At 41.6% G+C, this 17,419-nt stretch overlaps 1 protein-coding gene across 5 annotated transcripts in view; it reads right to left on the bottom strand.

The window, feature by feature from the left end:
• The window catches only part of mctp2b (multiple C2 domains, transmembrane 2b), a 493,262-nt gene that overhangs the window by 408,664 nt on the left and 67,179 nt on the right, over positions 1-17,419 (bottom strand). For all 5 annotated transcript variants that reach the window (XM_063065909.1, XM_063065910.1, XM_063065907.1 and 2 more), the window contains exon 3: positions 3,647-4,172. In XM_063065909.1, coding sequence (XP_062921979.1) covers positions 3,647-4,096 — 450 coding nt within the window. In that variant the 5' untranslated portion in view covers positions 4,097-4,172. The remainder of the gene's footprint in view (positions 1-3,646; positions 4,173-17,419) is intronic.

The raw sequence follows: 17,419 nt of genomic DNA, 5'->3' as shown, positions 1-17,419 counted from the left end.
TAATATATTCCTCATCTACAGAAAGATCAGAGTGCAAGTGGGGTGGTGAATTAATGCATCCAGCTACCTCCCACTTTAATTTACCATCCCACTTGCTCTGGGACCTTTGTCTGAGGCCTCCTACATGGTTACAATGCAGCCCAACACAACTTTGAGGAGCATCTTCCACCTGAGGCCAATGCAGCCTTTATGGCCCAATATCAAACTCCCCAACTTCAGATAATGTCTTTTTTGTTTCTGTTTATCTCAGAATGGCCATTTTCCCCCATCATCATATTATATTTTAAAATCTTTTTTCTGTTTATAAGGTCTGGTCTCCTAGACCATCACACAGACATCATCACAGATGTTGACTACCACATTAATAACACAGCACAGACTAATGGCCCAACTAATCAATGATTCCTCACCGGCATTCACAGCCCCGCTTTACACTAACTCATTTTATTCTCTCCACAATCCCATCAATTCCTATTGCTCCCCTAGATTCTATCATTCATCTACACAATTATTTACAACTTAATAAGCTACAAGATCTTCAGAATGTGGAAGATCCAACTCCATCCAACAGCACCAGTGGTCAGGAGTCAACCCAGGTCAATGGAGCTATGAAGCACTAGCACTATAAAATGCCTCACTTGCTTCAGAGATGTTCCCTGAGTTCTACACAACCTTCTCTCACCTGTTTTGCCCCTGAAAACTTCTTTGCTTTCTCACTTTCTCAGTTCTGACAAAGGATCTTGGACCTGAAATATTAACTGTTCCACTTCTGCAGAAATTATCCTTGAGCTGCTGAATGTTTCCTGTGTTTCCTGTTTTAATCCTTTTCAGTAACTATAGGCACACATGTTGGGGAACGTTTACTCATTTAAAAAGGTATCCTATTTCGCTTAACTTTTATGAAGAAAAGAGCATTCAATTTTCACTGTGCCTCTTCAAGATCACAGGATCCCAAAGTTATTAAGGACAAATTAGTTACGCCTCAAAAAAAAAGCCAGATTACTGTTTATTCAAACAAATACTGATCAGTTGACTCAGAAAATAATCACCGTTACAACAACTAATGAAAGAATCTTTACAAAATCAATTGCTTTCCTTTTCCAGGTATAAACTTCAAAAGGAAGCCTTTCAGGCTCAAGTACAACGCAGTTTTCAACAGGAGCATTGTTGTCACTGTATTAAATTTGAACAAAAGGTTTTACCTTTACACTCATTTATATTCCTGGCTGACAAATTCCTAATTCTTTCAATTCCTATTCTCAAATGATTTTACAGCAGGAGGAACTCTCAGAATGCTACCACCCTTGGATTGATATATAATGTGGATTCCTGTTAATTGGGCCATTGGTTAGTCAGAGCAGCCGCTTATTTGGGACACCTCTTAAAGAACAAAAGCTAATCTAGAAAATAGATAGGATTCCCCTTGTTTATTTGTGACACTATTCCGCTGAACTCAGACAAGAGACTATTGCTGAACAGTTTCTACCTAGTGTCAGTTCTGTGAACCTGTGTGGCCGTTAGACACTACACTGTGCTTCGGGCTAACACTTTTTAAATAGCATCAGTTGCATGTGCTTCTGTTCAGAAAGCAGTGATTTTTGTCACTGATTGTTGCCGAGAAATAGGTAGTGAGACAATTGTGGTTTCAAGCATTCAGGTTTGGAGATGCCAGAAACGGCCAAGAGAGGAAATGAAATGATTTCACTACTTCAACAAGTTAGGAACTATGAAGAATTGGAAGGTATTGACAAACATCTTGAATGCTACAATGAAAATGAAGATCAAAAGCATTGTATGAACATAGTCCATTGTCAGCACCAGATGTCTACATTGATTTTGTTTATTTACAGAAAATCAGAAAAACACAGCAGTGTACTTTGGATGAATTTTTCTGTCGATAACTACAGCAGATTCTGGTTAATTGGGACACATTGAGCCCAGTACATTTTTGCCCAATTAAGCAGCTGCCACAATTAACCGAAGTTTCATAGAAGTAGTTAAAAAGATATTTTAAAAAAAGACAAACTACCATTCAAGCCAGTACCCAATTATGAATGAAATACAGAAAAATTTAGAACACTACCAATACAGTACTATAAAACTGTGTATTAGTTATTAAGTGTTTAGGACGGAGGAATTCACCCAAAGTACTCTGCCGAGTTCTTTTAACAGTGGATGAACAAAATCAGCGCAGACATGTAGTTCAGATAATGGACTACCTTCTTACAATGCTTTCGATGATTGCATTCTGACTGATTGCATTACCATCTGGAATGGACAGGCCAGTGCACAGGATCAGAAAAAGCTGCAGAAGCTTGTAAACTCTGCCAGCTCCATTATGGGCACTAACATCCAGAGCATCCAGGACACCTTCAAAAGAGCAATGTCTCTAAAAGTCAACATTCATCATTGAGGACTCCCATCTCCCAGAATATGTTGCCTTTTCATTGCTACCATCAAGGAGGAAGTACAGGAGCCAAAAGACACAAGCTCAGTGTTTCAGAAACAACTTCTTCTCTTCCACTATCATATTTCTGAATGGACAATGAACCCAAGAACACTACCTTACTATCTCTTTTTGTACTAATTATTTAATTTAATTTTTTATATATACTTATAATTGTATGTTACGGTTTTATTAATATGTATTGCAATGTCATGCTGTCGCAAAATAACTGAATTCACAACATATGCTAGTCATATTGAACCCGATTCTGATTCTCGTTCTGATCCTCCAAATGTTCATTTTCATTGTAACACTGAAGATGATTTAGAATTTAGAATTTATTTAAAATCTATATACATCCCACAATGTGAGGGAGTAAAAAATTTTGCGTTATGACTCAGTCGCAATGTACAGACATGTGAATTTAAAAGTCTAGTGGCTTCTAGAAAGAAGCTGTCCTGTAGCCTATTGGTCCTGGCTTTAATGCTGCGGTACTGTTTGCCAGACGAAAGCAGCAGAAACGGTTTATGGTCGGTGTCGCCGATGATCATCCAGGCCTTCTTTCAGCACCTGCTGCTGCAAGTGTCCTCAATGGAGGGAAGTTTGTCAATACCTTGAAATTCTTCATAGTTCCTAACTTGCTGAAACAGTGAAACCTTTTCTCTTTCACTCCCAGCCAAATCTAACATCTCTGAGCCTAAATGCTTGAAAACATAATAAGCAAAACAATTCTGAAATCTCTTACTGCTTATTTCTTGCCAGCTATCGGTGACAAAAATCACTGATTTTTGAACATAACCACAAGCAACTGATGTTACTTTAAAATTATTCACTCTAAGCATGGTATAGTGCCTAATGGCTACACAAGTACTCACAATTGATGCTAGATAGAAAGCGTTCGGCAACAAACTCCTGTCCCAATCAAGTGGCATAGTGTCCCAAATAAATGAAAGGGATCCCAGCTACTTTCATAATTAGTTTTTGTTCTTTCAGACTTGTCCCAAATAAGCCACTACCTGAATTAACTGATGGCCCAACTAACCAAAATCCACGGTGTGAGGAATTAATACAGTTTTTTAGTATTGTAGTTCTACTTGTTCTGTATTTCTTCTAAACAAATAATTTGATACTCAGAAGGAATACTGTTCCTCCCCTAATCAATTCCCATAAGCATACACATTGGTACTAATAATCACTTACAACAAAGTTTCCTTCTTTTGCATCATCCGCAAAGTTCTTCTCCAGTGTGGTATCCATGTTATTTCCATTGGATTCCTTTACAATCGTGGATGATCCAAAAGTTTCATTCCCAGTGCTGGTATTTGTTGACTGACAAGTCTCTCCTGTTGCTACTGCAGCTTCTTGGAGAGCAGACAGTTCATTACTTTCACCCATTTTCTTGACTGGGGTGGATGGGCTGCTGTAGTAATTGACAGCGGGAGACTGGATGACCGCACGTGGGCAGCTCTCACTAAAGTTCTTGCCCACTTGTAGCATGTCTGGTTCTGATACGCTCATCCGCTGGTCCAAGAGGTGCCGCTGTTTTCCTGCTTTCCCTTTGCTTGACATCTTGCCCTTCATATTCTGCAAAATGGGTCTGGTCATTGCACGAAAGGATTTCCACCTCGTAATCTCCTTTTGCTCATCCATTTTGTTGGCCACCCTGCCAAGTCCTCACTTAAGCAGCAAAAAACAGGCTTCCAGCCAGCGTATGTTTAAACAGGATCTGTGAAAAAAACAAGAAAGCAAACAATGAGACAGTGCTATTTACCATGACAGAGAAAATTTACAGAAGAGTTCCAAACCCAATACTCTCTTCTTGCCTCAAAAAATCCTGGTCAGTATCCAAATCCCATAGATGGAACAGAAATCTCTTCATCTCAAAGAATCAGTTAGGCTATGATTATATAAAAAGGCTCATTAACAAGAAAGGATAAAACCATTAAGGTGAGACATCAAAGACTTTACTTCTGTTAAGTGCCGAAGACTGTAGATAGGATTACAAACAAGAGAAAACCTACAGATGCTGGAAATCCAAGCAACACACACAAAATGCTGGTGGAACTCAGAAGTCCAGGCAGCATCCATGGAAAAAGAGTACAGTCGACGTTTCAGGCCGGAACTCTTCTTGAATCAAACAGCCCAGAAACATGCCCTTTGGCCCAGTGTATCTTCAAAGCACCCATCTATACTAAACCACATTTCTAGCATCTGGCCCATAACCTTGAAAGCCAAGTACTTATCCTATTTACATCCCCTGCATCTTCCTCATTATCAAATGACTGGCCACATTGGTGTTTAATGATGCAATGATCTTCAAGCATCACGCAAGCTGCATTGATTGAATATTAACACTGGACTTCACTGCAAGGGACTGGAGTAATGTAACCACAGCACAGAAATCCTGCACTGATCTGGATTCCTGTTATTGGCTCACAGGTGAGGGGATCCTCATTTGGGGAGAGACCACATGGTCAGGGCTCTACACTCCCATGAATTTACTAGGATATAACAGAATCTCATTAAAACATGCAGAATCTTTAAAAGTCTATGCAAGATCAAAGCAGAAAATAAGCAGTCATATTGCCCACATCCTAAAACTATGGCCAATCCATTTTTGAAATTAGAGCTAGACCAATTAATTATTGCTTTGCTCTCTCTCACTTCAAAAGGTGGTTAAAAAAATATTTTTTTTTCTCCAAAAGTCTGAACACAAGAAGAGTTGGACAAGTCAACAGTGAGAGACTTGGATTCTTGTCCTGTGCTGAAGAAAGGAGATGATCAAAGTTCGAAGTTCAAAGTACATTTATTGTCAAGGTAAGTATAAATTATAAAACCTTGTGATTTGTCTCCTTATAGGCAGCCACAAAACAAGAAACCCTAAAGAACCCCTTCAGTAGCGCCATCTTAAACCTTTGACATAGAAGTTTGTCAAAGGTTTGGTATTTCAAAGAGACCATCAAAGTAGCATGAAATGTATTAATGTGATGACAGTATAATTGTATCAACATAACAACATTATGAATGTAAATACAGCCATGCTCTGTTTTTGTATTTCTTGTCTATTTTCATCAGGTGGGAGGAGAGAGAGCAGCGTGCCACGCGTGCGTAGCCCTCTGGTGAAAAATAATATCGTATCTGTTAAATAGGGGCCGTGGACAATTCTGATTTGATGGAGATAGACGTGAAAGTACAGAGGAACATCTGGAGAAATTTCTGAAATGCCAGTTCGCTGCTACTATTACTGCGCGGTCGGGAATCTTCTGGAGGGAAGGCCTCAAAATCCCCGGTTTTGCCTGCTGTTGGAGACCAAGATTGAGGTCGAATCGTTCGGACAGAGATGGTGCTCAGTACTCGGTGTCGGAGAGCTGATCGGAGGCTTGAAGTTTTTGGATGACTCAGAGTCGGACTGTGGTTCAGGTATGGCAGGGAGAGTTTTTCTTCCTTCTCCTGTCTGCATGAGATGTGGGACATTTGAGGGACTTTGAACTTTTTACTGTGCTCATGGACTTCTTCATCAAGATATGGTATTGTTGCACTGTTGTAACTATATGTTATAATTATGTGGTTTTGTTAGTTCTTTCAGTATTGGTCTGTCCTGTGTTTTGTGATATCACACTGGAGGAAATATTGTATAATTTCTTAATGCATGCATTACTAAATGACAATAAAAAAGGACTGCGTGTCTTCATAATCTAATAAAGTTTATTTTTGAAATATGAACAATTTCTGGTACTAAAGGACCACCAGATATGGAGCTTGAGAGATTGTATACGCTTCTCTTGGAATGAATAGCTAAAATGATAGCCGTGGCTAAAGACAAATCTTTCATCTGCAAGTTGCTTTCAAATCTTCACAACTTCCTTCAACATTTTGCAGCTACCAGTGATTTGTCTACTGTTGCACAAACAGTAGAAGACTAATTATTTGTAATCAGTGCAACTGCCTTTTCACCACGACAACTTGTCTTCCATTACTGTCATGGAATCACTTACATTCCAACTAAAGGGCCATCATCGCATCTTCAAAGAGTAATCCTACCCCAGTGTTACCAGTGAAGTGGAAAGGTCCCATAATAATGCCACTCCTGAAAATGCTATTGTTGCACTGTGGTTACTGTACAAGCCTTCATCAATAGCATCACACAAATCAGCAACACCTACCTCCAACACACGAGAATACTAGAAGGTACATGAAAACACCACCACATCTATCTTTCCTGAAAATTCCTGATCAAAGCCCAAAGGTTGACTAAAAACCTGGAAGTTGAGGCCCGATGGTTAAAGCCCTGGCTCTGCAAGTTTGTGTCCTCTGGGGAAGTCAAAGGCCCAGTGTCTGCGAGTCTGCAAGTCCAATGTAGGCTGTAGCCTCGGAGGTAGCCTGTCCTGGAATGGAGGACGATCTGTGTGTGTGAGAAGGTGGGTTGATGGGAGAGAAGAAAGAGGCTTGTTTTGCTGTTGTTCTGTTGAATATTGTGGGCGTGCTATGTTGACACTGCAATGTGTGGCAACACTTGTGGGCTGCCCTCAGCACGTCCTTAGGTTGTGCTGGTTGTTGACGCAAACAACACATTTCACTCCATGTTTCAATGTAAATGTGATAAATAAATGAATCTGAAAAAAAAAGAACTTGGAACAATATTATGTTCATTTATCATCAGTAGGTTCAAATCCAAGACCTCCCTAGCTGAAGCTTACCACTAGCTTTGACGCAAATTAGGGATGAATACTGAATGAAGGCCTTGTGATGCACACATTTTGATTTTAAAAAAACATATCTTGCCCCTCTTCTCCAAAAAGGCAGCTCACCATAGCCTCCTCAAAAATTACAAAAAAAATCTTGGTGAGTGCATGCAGTATCTCAAGATGATTCTTTGAGAATAGTGATGGATCAAACTAATACCCGCCCATTCTCTGGGTCAACGTTAAAACACAGCATGCATAAGTTGTGATGTAAGTGACATGGAAGGTCAACTCAGAGTCATACCACATAGAAGCATGCCCTTTGACCCAAATGATCCATGCCAACCAAGATTCCCATCTAAGCTGCTCCTATTTGCCCATGTTTTGCCCACATCCTTTTCCATCTATGTACATCCCCAAGTTCCTTTTAAAAATGTTTTTAATCTACCTGCCTCAGCCACTTCCTCTGGCAGGTCATTACATATCCTCTGTTGCCCCTCAGGTTCCCATTAAATCTCTGTCTTAAACCTATGTTCCCTAGCTCCTGATTCCACATCCCTGGGGGAAAAAGACTGTGTGCATTCACCTTATTTGTGCCCCTCATGATTTTCTACACCTCTGTAAGATCACCCCTTAATGTCCAACGCCCCAAGGAATAAAGTTCCAATCTACTCAACTTCTCTCCAGAACTCAGTCCCATGATTCCCAGTTAACATCGCCATAAATCTCTGAGCTCTTTCCAGCTCAATGGCATCTTTCCTACAGCAGGGTGCCCAAAACAGAACATAATATTCCAAATGCTGCCTCACCTATGTCTTGTATAGCTCTTATGGGGAGATTAATTCCAGAATGAGAAGGGAGAACAAGTGCAGCACCTGTGTTTAATTTGGAGGTCTCATTCTCTTCAATTTACAACAGAATTTGGATGAGGATACATAGCTGCAGAAATTCCAGTATATCTTGTGACCGAACAGACACAACTGGAGGGCATCAAGAACCAGTTCAGATATTGGATTCTGCAATGTAAGCTTCATTGGACATTGGGCATCATCCCTATCAGCAGCATTAAAATCATGCAGAACATGCAATATGGATGCATCAGAGGTATAGGAATGAAGCCAGCGGCAGAATTTAGTGTGAAGTGGAGCCAATAGAAACATTTGCTGTCACATGTTGCTCTGAGGTTGAAGAGCAATTGAATTTTTAAATGCATAAAACTGAAATAAACCAACAGTTCAAAAGTTCAAAGTAAATGTTATTGTCAAAGTACATATATGTCACCATATAAATACATGAGTGGAAAAGCAAATTGTACAGAGGATGTGGAGAATCTGCAAAGGGATATAGATAGGTTAATTGAGTGGGCCAAGGTCTGGCAGATGGAATACAACGTTGGTAAATGTGAGATCATCCACTTTGGAAGGAATAATAGAAGAGCAGATTATTATTTAAATGGTGAAAGATTGCAGCATGCTATTGTGCAGAGGGACTTGGGAGTGCTTGCTCATGAATTGCAAAAAGTTGGCTTGCACCTACAACAGGTTATTAAGAAGGCAAACGGAATGTTGGCCTTCATTGCTTGAAGGATTGAATTCAAGAGCAGGGAGGTCATGCTGCAACTATACAGGGTACTGGTGAGGCTGCACCTGGAGTACTGTGTGCAGTTCTGGTCTCCATACTTAAGGAATGATATACTGGCTTTGGAGGCAGTGCAGAGGAGGTTCACCAGGTTGATTCCAGGGATGAAGGGGTTAATCTATGAGGAGAGATTGAGTCACCTGGGACTATACTCTCTGGAGTTCAGAAGAATAAGGGGGGATCTTATAGAAACACACAAAATTTTGAAAGGGATAGATAAGATGGAAGTAGGAAAGTTGTTCCCATTGGTAGATGAGACTAGAACTAGGGGACATTGCCTCAAGGTTCAGGGGAGAAGATTTAGGATGGAGAAGATAAGAAACTGTTTTTCCCAGAGAGTGGTGAATCTGTGGAATTCTCTGCCCTGGGAAACAGTTGAGGCTTCTTCACTAAATATATTTAAGAAACAGTTAGATAGGTTTTTACATAGTAAGGGAATTAAGGTTTATGGGGAAAAGGCAAGTAGATGGAGCTGAGTTTATGGACAGATCAGCCATGATCTTATTGAATGGTGGGGCAGGCTCAATGGGCCGGATGGCCTACTTCTGCTCCTATTTCTTATGTTCTTATGTTCTTATATACAATCCTGAGTTTCACTTTCTTGTGCGCATACTCAGCAAATCTACAAAATCTTCACTACGCACCCACATAATAAAAACTATAACAGGATCAATGAAAGATCAACCAGACGGCAGAAGACAACAAATCGTGCAAATGCAAATATAAATAAATAGGAATAAATAATGAGAACACGAGATAATGAGATAAAGACTCCTTAAAGTGAGATCATTGGTTGTAGGAACATTTAAGTGATGGCAAGTGGATGTACTTATCCCCTTTTATTCAAGAGCCTGATGGGTGAAGGGTAGGGCAAGTGCTCTTGAAGCTGGTGGTGTGAGTCCTGAGGCTCTTCTACCTTCTATCTGATGGTAGCAGCAAGAAGAGAACATGACCTGGGTGGTAGGGATCTCTGATGGTGGATGCTGATTTCCTATGAGAGTGTTTCCTGTAGATGTGCTCAATGGCTGGGAGGGCTTTACCCATGATGTACTTGGCCAAATCCACTACCTTTGTAGAATTTTCCTTTCAAAGGCATTGGTGTTTCCATACCAGGCCATGATGCAGCCAGTCTATATACTCCCCACTACACATAGAAGTTTGTCAAAGGTTTAGATGTCATGCCAAATCTCTCCAGACACCTTAGGAAGTAGAGGCGCTGCTGTGCTTTCTTCACAATTGCACTTGTGTGCTGGGGCCAGGACAGATCCTCCAAAATAATAACACCAGTCCAATGAGGACGGGTTCACGGACGACAAGCATGGCAAAATCTGCAGATGCTAGAAATCAGCAGGTCAGGAAGCATCAATGAAAGAGTAAACAGTCAACATTTCGGGCCGAGACCCTTCATCAGGACATCTGGTTTCCCTCTCTGAAGTCTATAATCAGATTCTTAATCTTGCTGACATTGACTGAGAAGCTGTTGTTATGACACCACTCAGCCAATTTTGCAATCTCCCTCCTGTACGCTGACTCATCACCACTTTTGATACAGCCCACAGCAGTAGTTTCATCAGCAAACTTGAGTATAGCATTGGGGCTGTGCTTAGCCGCACTGTCATAGGTGTGATGGGAGTAAAGCAGGGGGTCTAAGCGCCCAACTTGTTGTGCACCTGTGTTGATGGAGATCGTGGAGGAGATGCTGTTGCCAATCCAAATTGACTGGGGTCTACAAGTAAGGAAATCAAGGATCTAATTGCATGTGGAGGCATTGAAGCCAATGTCTTGGAGCTTATTGATTAGTTTTGAGAAGATGATGGTATTGAATGCCGAATGATAGTCGATGAAAAGCATCCTGATGTATACATTTTTGCTGTCCAGATGTTCCAGGGTTCGGTGAAGAGCCAATGAAACAGCATCTGGTGAAGAGCCAATGAAACAGCATCTGCTGTGGACCTCTTGTTCCGGTAGACAAATTTGAGCGGATTCAAGTCACCTCTCAAGCAGAGGCTGACTTGTTTCATCACCAACCCCTCAACACACTTCATCACTGTGGACGCAAGTGCAACTGGGTGAAAGTCATTGAGGCAGGTCACCATGCTCTTCTTGGGCACAGGTTTCATTGAAGCCTGCTTGAAGCAGATGGGTAACACACACTGAAGGAAGAGGTTACAGATCTCAGTGAACACACTAGCCAGATGATCAGCATAAGTGTGCAGTACGTGGCCAGGTACTCCGTCCAGTTCAGATGCAATTCCGTAGATTCACCCTCCTACAGGCAGTCTGCATGTCAGCACCACACTTGGGGGACATGAGTGCAGTTACAGTGATACAATATCAGGATATGCTAGAAGGGTGACAGACAAAATTAAACATAGATAATGCACAAAGCACAGCTCAAGGTAAGAACGCATCACACCTGTACTGTCCGCGTGAATGGTGCGCAAATAATTAATTAATGACATTGGAGGCAATCTAGCTTCAGTGCACACTCTATTTTTATCTCTCTCACACACACACACACACACACAAACACACACACACAAACACACACACACACAATATATTTCTCACTAAGTGTGTTCCATCTTCATTCCTTTCCACCCACCCCCCACCCCACTTCACCCCACTGTGGCACAGCATCAAAAGTTATACTTCATTTACAGAATAATCCTAGGATGTACTCTTGCAACAACATTTATAAGGGTCTGGACAAGCCCATGAATCACGAAGGCTGGTAAATAGGATAAATAGGTAAATAGATAAAACAAGCGAAATGGTTGCACAGCACTTTTCAGTAGAGGCAGCACTGGTTCAACTCCCGCCGCCATCTGTAAGCGGTTTGTACGTTCTCCCAGTGGCCACGTGGGTTTCCTCCGGGTGCTCCAGTTTCCTCCCACAGTCCAAAGACATACCAGTTGGAAGGATAATTGTTTGTTATAAATTGTCCCGTGATTAGGTTAGGATTAAATCAGTGATCGCTGGGCAGTGTGGCTCAAAAGACCTATTCTGCACTGTGTCTCAATAAACTGAATTGAATTAAACATCTCATGGTTGGCATGGACATGACAAAGGGTGTCTGCTTCTCTGCTGCAAAACTGATGAGATTAGGCCTTTAGTCATTCAGTCTCAACTCCCAGCTCTGTATTGGGCAAGAGAGCAAATAGAAAAGGAAGAGCAAGGGGGAAACAAAGAAGAAACTGAAAGAAATATGGTGAAATTAAAGCAAGGATAGAATGGGGAGAGCAAGTATAAAGAAGGAAGGAGCATTTCGCGGGGGGGGGGAGGAATGGAAAAACAAAGTGGATAACATGAGAGGATGGCGAGAAAGGAATAGAATTAAGGGAGGATCCAGAGAGAAAGAAATTTCTTGGAGCTACCGCACCCCATTATGCCCAGGCCAGAACTTTGCTGGAAACATGGTGGAGGTCCTTGAGAGAGAAAAAAAAATAGGATAAAGGTGCAAAAGAAATAAAAACAGGATGAAAGAAACATAAGAGTTTGAGAGTAAATAAATAAGAGTAAACATACTTGACAGCCAGGAAGCGACACTGATGTACAAAGACCATTTCCCATAATATTATTGTTCTGAACATATCTTGAAATAAAGGGACATTGGTAAATGACAGGAATTGGGAATAGTTCTCTGCAGAATTGGCAGCACATAAAACAGATTTCCGAGAAGGGAAATGGTGGCAAATTCTTTTGAAATCATTCAAGAACAACCTGGCTGAAGGTCTGACGTTTTTTCTTTCGTGACAGACAAGGAAAGATGGCCCAAAATGTCCATGTCTGCACAGAGTTATTCTGGGAATGCAAGTCTCACAACCCAATGAAGCAGCAGCTTTAGAAATTCAAACCAGCAGCAAATAAAAGTGTTCGATTAAGAGTGAAGCATACCTGCAGCCCGCTCCTGAAGAAAACTTTCTAATTCTGCCTCAAAACTTCACCAAAAATTAATAACTGGAAATGATTCCCTTCGCTACAACAGAACAAAATGTTCCCTACTAAGCTCGATTATAGCAACTGCACCATTGGGTGTTATAAAAAGCAGCTTCATTTTTACACTAGCAACCAAGAGGTTGCATTTACTCTACGGATGCTAGTTTACTGTTGTCAATCTCGCAAACAGCTTGCTACTGCACGGAGAAATCAACATGACTTTCATAGTCATAATACTTCACGCTGCAGAATTAGTTGCACACTGTGGAATTTTCTTTTAAAAAGCACCTCAACAGGTAAACAACATCAATTCTGTTTGGAGCGAGACTATACTGACTAAATTGCTAACAGTCAATTTTTTGTTGATTTCATTTAAACTCTGGCCTTTGATGGAGCTTTTCCATGCCGAACCAAAAGCACAGCGAGAATCAATCAGTAGCACTCACTGCGTGAAATGGGGTTTAGTTTGAAATCCTCTTAAAAAGACCAAAAAGAACTTGGATTAACAACCATCCACAATTCCAGGATATCCCAAACCACTTAACAGCTAATGATGCGCTTCAGAAATGTGGATGCTGTTGTAATTTAGGAAATGTTGGTTGAGAAGTGTATTATTGAAGTGGTGTCGCGAAGAGCTTCAATTCAGCAGTAACTTTCCTTCAACTTCGCACAAAGAATCTCCATTTCGGAGGAAATTTGATGACTAACTTTGATCTTTGTATCTGATACTTCTATGGGGATCTCCAGTAGAGGGTGAGCATAACACTCTGCATAAACAAACTGGCAAGGCCGATTTCTTTCACTCTTAGTTTCCACAAATCTTCTGAAGGTGAGAGATGCTGTGGAAAGTCCCTCCTTAAATTTTTGCCAATAAACAGGGAACATCTTCCTCTTGGAAAATTCATCCATTCCGAACAAGTAACCTGCGAACTGTTGGTCCACATTTCTTGGCAACCTAGATTTGATGGGCTGAATATCTTTCCATTCAGATCAAAGAGCAATCAATTTGCTTAAACTAGAGGCAACTTAATGTGGAGAATTAACACTGGAACTCGTATATCTTTGGGATGTGGGAGGAAAATCCACACAGTTACAGGTAGAACATGGAAACTGCACACAGATAGAATCAGTGATCAGAATTGAACCCAAGTCACAGGAGCTGTGAAGCAGCAGTTCTACCAGTTGTGCCTCTGAGGCATCTAGGACCAGTGAGAGGGTACCAGCTCAAAATGACTGAGGTAAAAGTGAAAGGTAGGAATACACTGAATAGTAACAGCCATCAGTGAATGAGGCAGATGATTGTGACAGTCAGAAGGGAATTAAAACTCACTCATGAAGCCAGCATCTTACACTTACTGTCAGGCAGGAGGTACAGAAACCGTAAGTTCCACACCATCAGTTCCACGTACAGGTACTTCCCTGCAACCATTCAGTTCTTCAACGAACCAGGACAACCGGCTCCCACCACCAAGCACATCTTTCCCTCCACCCCACCCAACTTTCTGCTTTCCACAGGGATCACTCCCTACGCGACTCCCTTGTCTATTCACTCCTCCCCACTCATCTCCCTCCTGGCACTTACCCTTGCAAGTGAGCAAGTGCTACACCTGCCCCTACATCTCCTCTCTCACTACCATTCAGAGCCACAAACAGTCCTTCCAGGTGAGGCAACACTTCACCTGTGGGTCTGTTGGAGTCATATACTGTGTTTGGTGCTCCCAGTGTGGCCTCCTGTATATCGGTGAGACCCAACATAGATTGGGAGACCGCTTCATCGAGGCCCTAAGCTCCGTCTGCCAGAAAAAACGGGATCTCCCAGTGGCCACCCATTTTAATTCTGCTTCCCATTCCCACTCCTATATGTCAATCCGCGGCTTCCTCTACTGTCACAATGAGGCCACGCTCGGATTGGTGGAACACCACCTTATATTCTATCGGGGTAGCCCCCAACCTGATGGCACAATCATCGATTTCTCAAACTTCTGGTAGTGCACCCCCCCTTCACCATTCCCCACCCCCTTTTCCTTCTCTCACCTTATCTCCTTGCCTGCCAATGCCTCCCTCTGCTGCTCCTCCCCCTCTTCTTTCTTCCATGGCCTTCTGTCCTCTCTTATTACATGCCCCTTCCCCATCCCCGTATCTCTTTCACCAATCAACTTCCCAGTTCTTTGCTTCACCCCTCCCCCTCCTGGTTTCACCTAGTGTTTCTTCCTGCACCCCTCCGTCCCACTTTCTAACTCTACTCCTCATCTTTTTTTCTCCAGTGCAGCTGAAGGGTCTCAGCCCAAAATGTTGACTGTACTCTTTTCCATAGATGCTGCCTGGCCTGTTGAGCTCCTTCAGCATTTTGCATGTGTTGCTTGGATTTCCAGCATCTACAGATTTTCTCTTGTTTGTGATTGGACAACCCTTATCAGTACAGTTTAGAAACTATAATCGCTTTAATCAGTTTGCATGAAAATGGACTTCGTGCTTTTTGTTCTAGTTGTGTTCTTTCTTGTAAAAATGGTATATAACATGTTAAATCACCATGGCAATCCTGATTTTGCTCTACCAGAGGTAAATGGAACTGGAAAAGTCAACAGCTAAATACATCTCAATTTCTAAGCTCACTATACTATAATGCTCATCCTTCCACAAAATTTGCAAAATTATTTTGTTAGATGTAAAGCTAAATATTGCAGAAATCCAGAACAAAAAAATGTTATCATCTGCAGGTCTAGCAATACCTGTGGAAAGAGAAAAAAAAACTGATATTTCAGGTTGACAACTTTGCATCAGATCAGAATCCTAGTTCTCTCTCCCTCCACAGGTGCTGCTTGGCCTGCTGGGTTTTCCCCAGGTGCTTCAGATTTCAATTTATTTTTAAGGCTCTTTAATCTGCAGAATATCCTATCTGTGCCACCACACTTGTGTGCTACTGCAGTACGTAAGATGAAAGTCACCCAAAAGGCTGCAACACCAAACAGGATATAGATGGAAGCAGCTGCCAAAACCAAATCTATATCAAAGGAACTTAAATGATGAACACAATTATACTGTGTAATGAATCATAATTGAATGAGAACTTTGTCATGTACACAATATTTTGTTGGCAGCTGGCATGCCATAAAAAGAAGATCACACGTAATGTGGCTCTAGCTTTACAACTATCACTTAACATCTTCCTTGGTGCCCAATATAATTTTGGTGAGGCTGTTTATACATGTCACTATCATCATCATTATATGCCGTGGGCGATGATAGTCTTGACCATAACTGTTCTTGGCAAATTTTCCTACAGAAGTGGTTTGCCATTGCTTTCTTATAGGCTGTGTCTTTACAAGACAGGTGACCCCAGCCAAGATCAATAACTTTCAGAAATTGCCTGTCTGTTATCAGTGGTCGGATAACCAGGACTTATGATATCCACCAGCTATATATGGCTTCATGCGACCCTGATCGGGGGCTAAGCAGGTGCTACACCTCGCCCAAGTGTGACCTACAGGCTAGCGGAAGGAAGGAGCACCTTATACCTCCTCTGGTAGAGACATACCTCCACCCCTCCACCCATTTATGCATGTAGGGAGAAAAAAAATTGAAGACTTTCTGTTTCAAAATTCAAGAAGTGAGAATAAAGGGGACCTTTTCTGCTTGGCTGCTGATGACTAGAGGTGTTCTGCAGGATTCAGTATTGAGACCACTTCTTTACACATCATATGTCAATGATTTGGAAAATGGAATTGATGGCTTTATGGCCAAGTTTATGGATGATAGAAAGGTAGGTGAAAGGATGCAGAGTGTTGAGGAAGCAGGGTGCCTGCAAAGGACTTAGACAAATTGGGAGAATGTGCAAAGTGACAGCTGGAGTATAGTGCAGGGAAGTGCAAGGTCATGCACTTTGGTAGAAGGAATAAAGGCATGGACTATTTTCTAAATGGGGAGAAAATTCAAAAGTCAGAGGTGCAAAGAGTCTTGTTAGTCCCCACGAGGGTTCCCTGAAGGGTAACTTTCAAGTTCAGTCAGTGGCAATGAAGGCGAATGCTGTATTAGCATTCTTTTCGAAAGGACGAGAAAATGAAAGGAAAGATGTAATGCTAAGGTTTTGGGCCCCTTATCTAACAAAATATGTGTTGGCATTGGAGAGGGTCCAAATTGGGTTCATGAGAATGATCCTAGGAATGAAGGAACATTTGATGGCTCTGGGCCTTTTCATGCTGGAGCTTAAAAGAACGAGGGAGAATCTCATTGAAGCCTGTGAGATATTGAAAGGCCTAGATAGAGTCAATGCGGAGAGAATGTTTTCTATAGTGGGAGAGTCTAGGACCAGAGGCTTCACCCATTGAAGATCCTCAGCTATTCAATATGCAAAACCAGCAGAGAAAATGCAGTTACACAAACTATCGTTACAAACAAGATTCGAGTTGAGCCAGGGTCAATGCACTCAATATAGCTTCATTACTGCTGTTTTCGTCATTTAGGCCTTGTATTTTTGGCTGGAGCTGAACTCCGCACGACATCCTTAATAACTGGAACCTTTCCTGCTTCATAATATCACGGAATTCCCTGAGATTTTGATTTTCTGACTTCAGACAACACTTGAGCTTGTGAGCTGTTAATCCGTGCCATACTTCCACAATAGCTGATGTATCATATCCTTATAGAGATGTCACATTCAGATTCTTGGCTACAACACCAAAGTTTATTATAGATTCATTTATATGCTGTTAGGCTA

Source organism: Mobula hypostoma, chromosome 13, assembly GCF_963921235.1.
Source record: "Mobula hypostoma chromosome 13, sMobHyp1.1, whole genome shotgun sequence".
In the NCBI taxonomy this organism is placed as follows: Eukaryota; Metazoa; Chordata; class Chondrichthyes; order Myliobatiformes; family Myliobatidae; genus Mobula; species Mobula hypostoma.
Note: the sequence above shows the minus strand (reverse complement) of the source record. Positions and strands in the feature narration are given on the sequence as shown.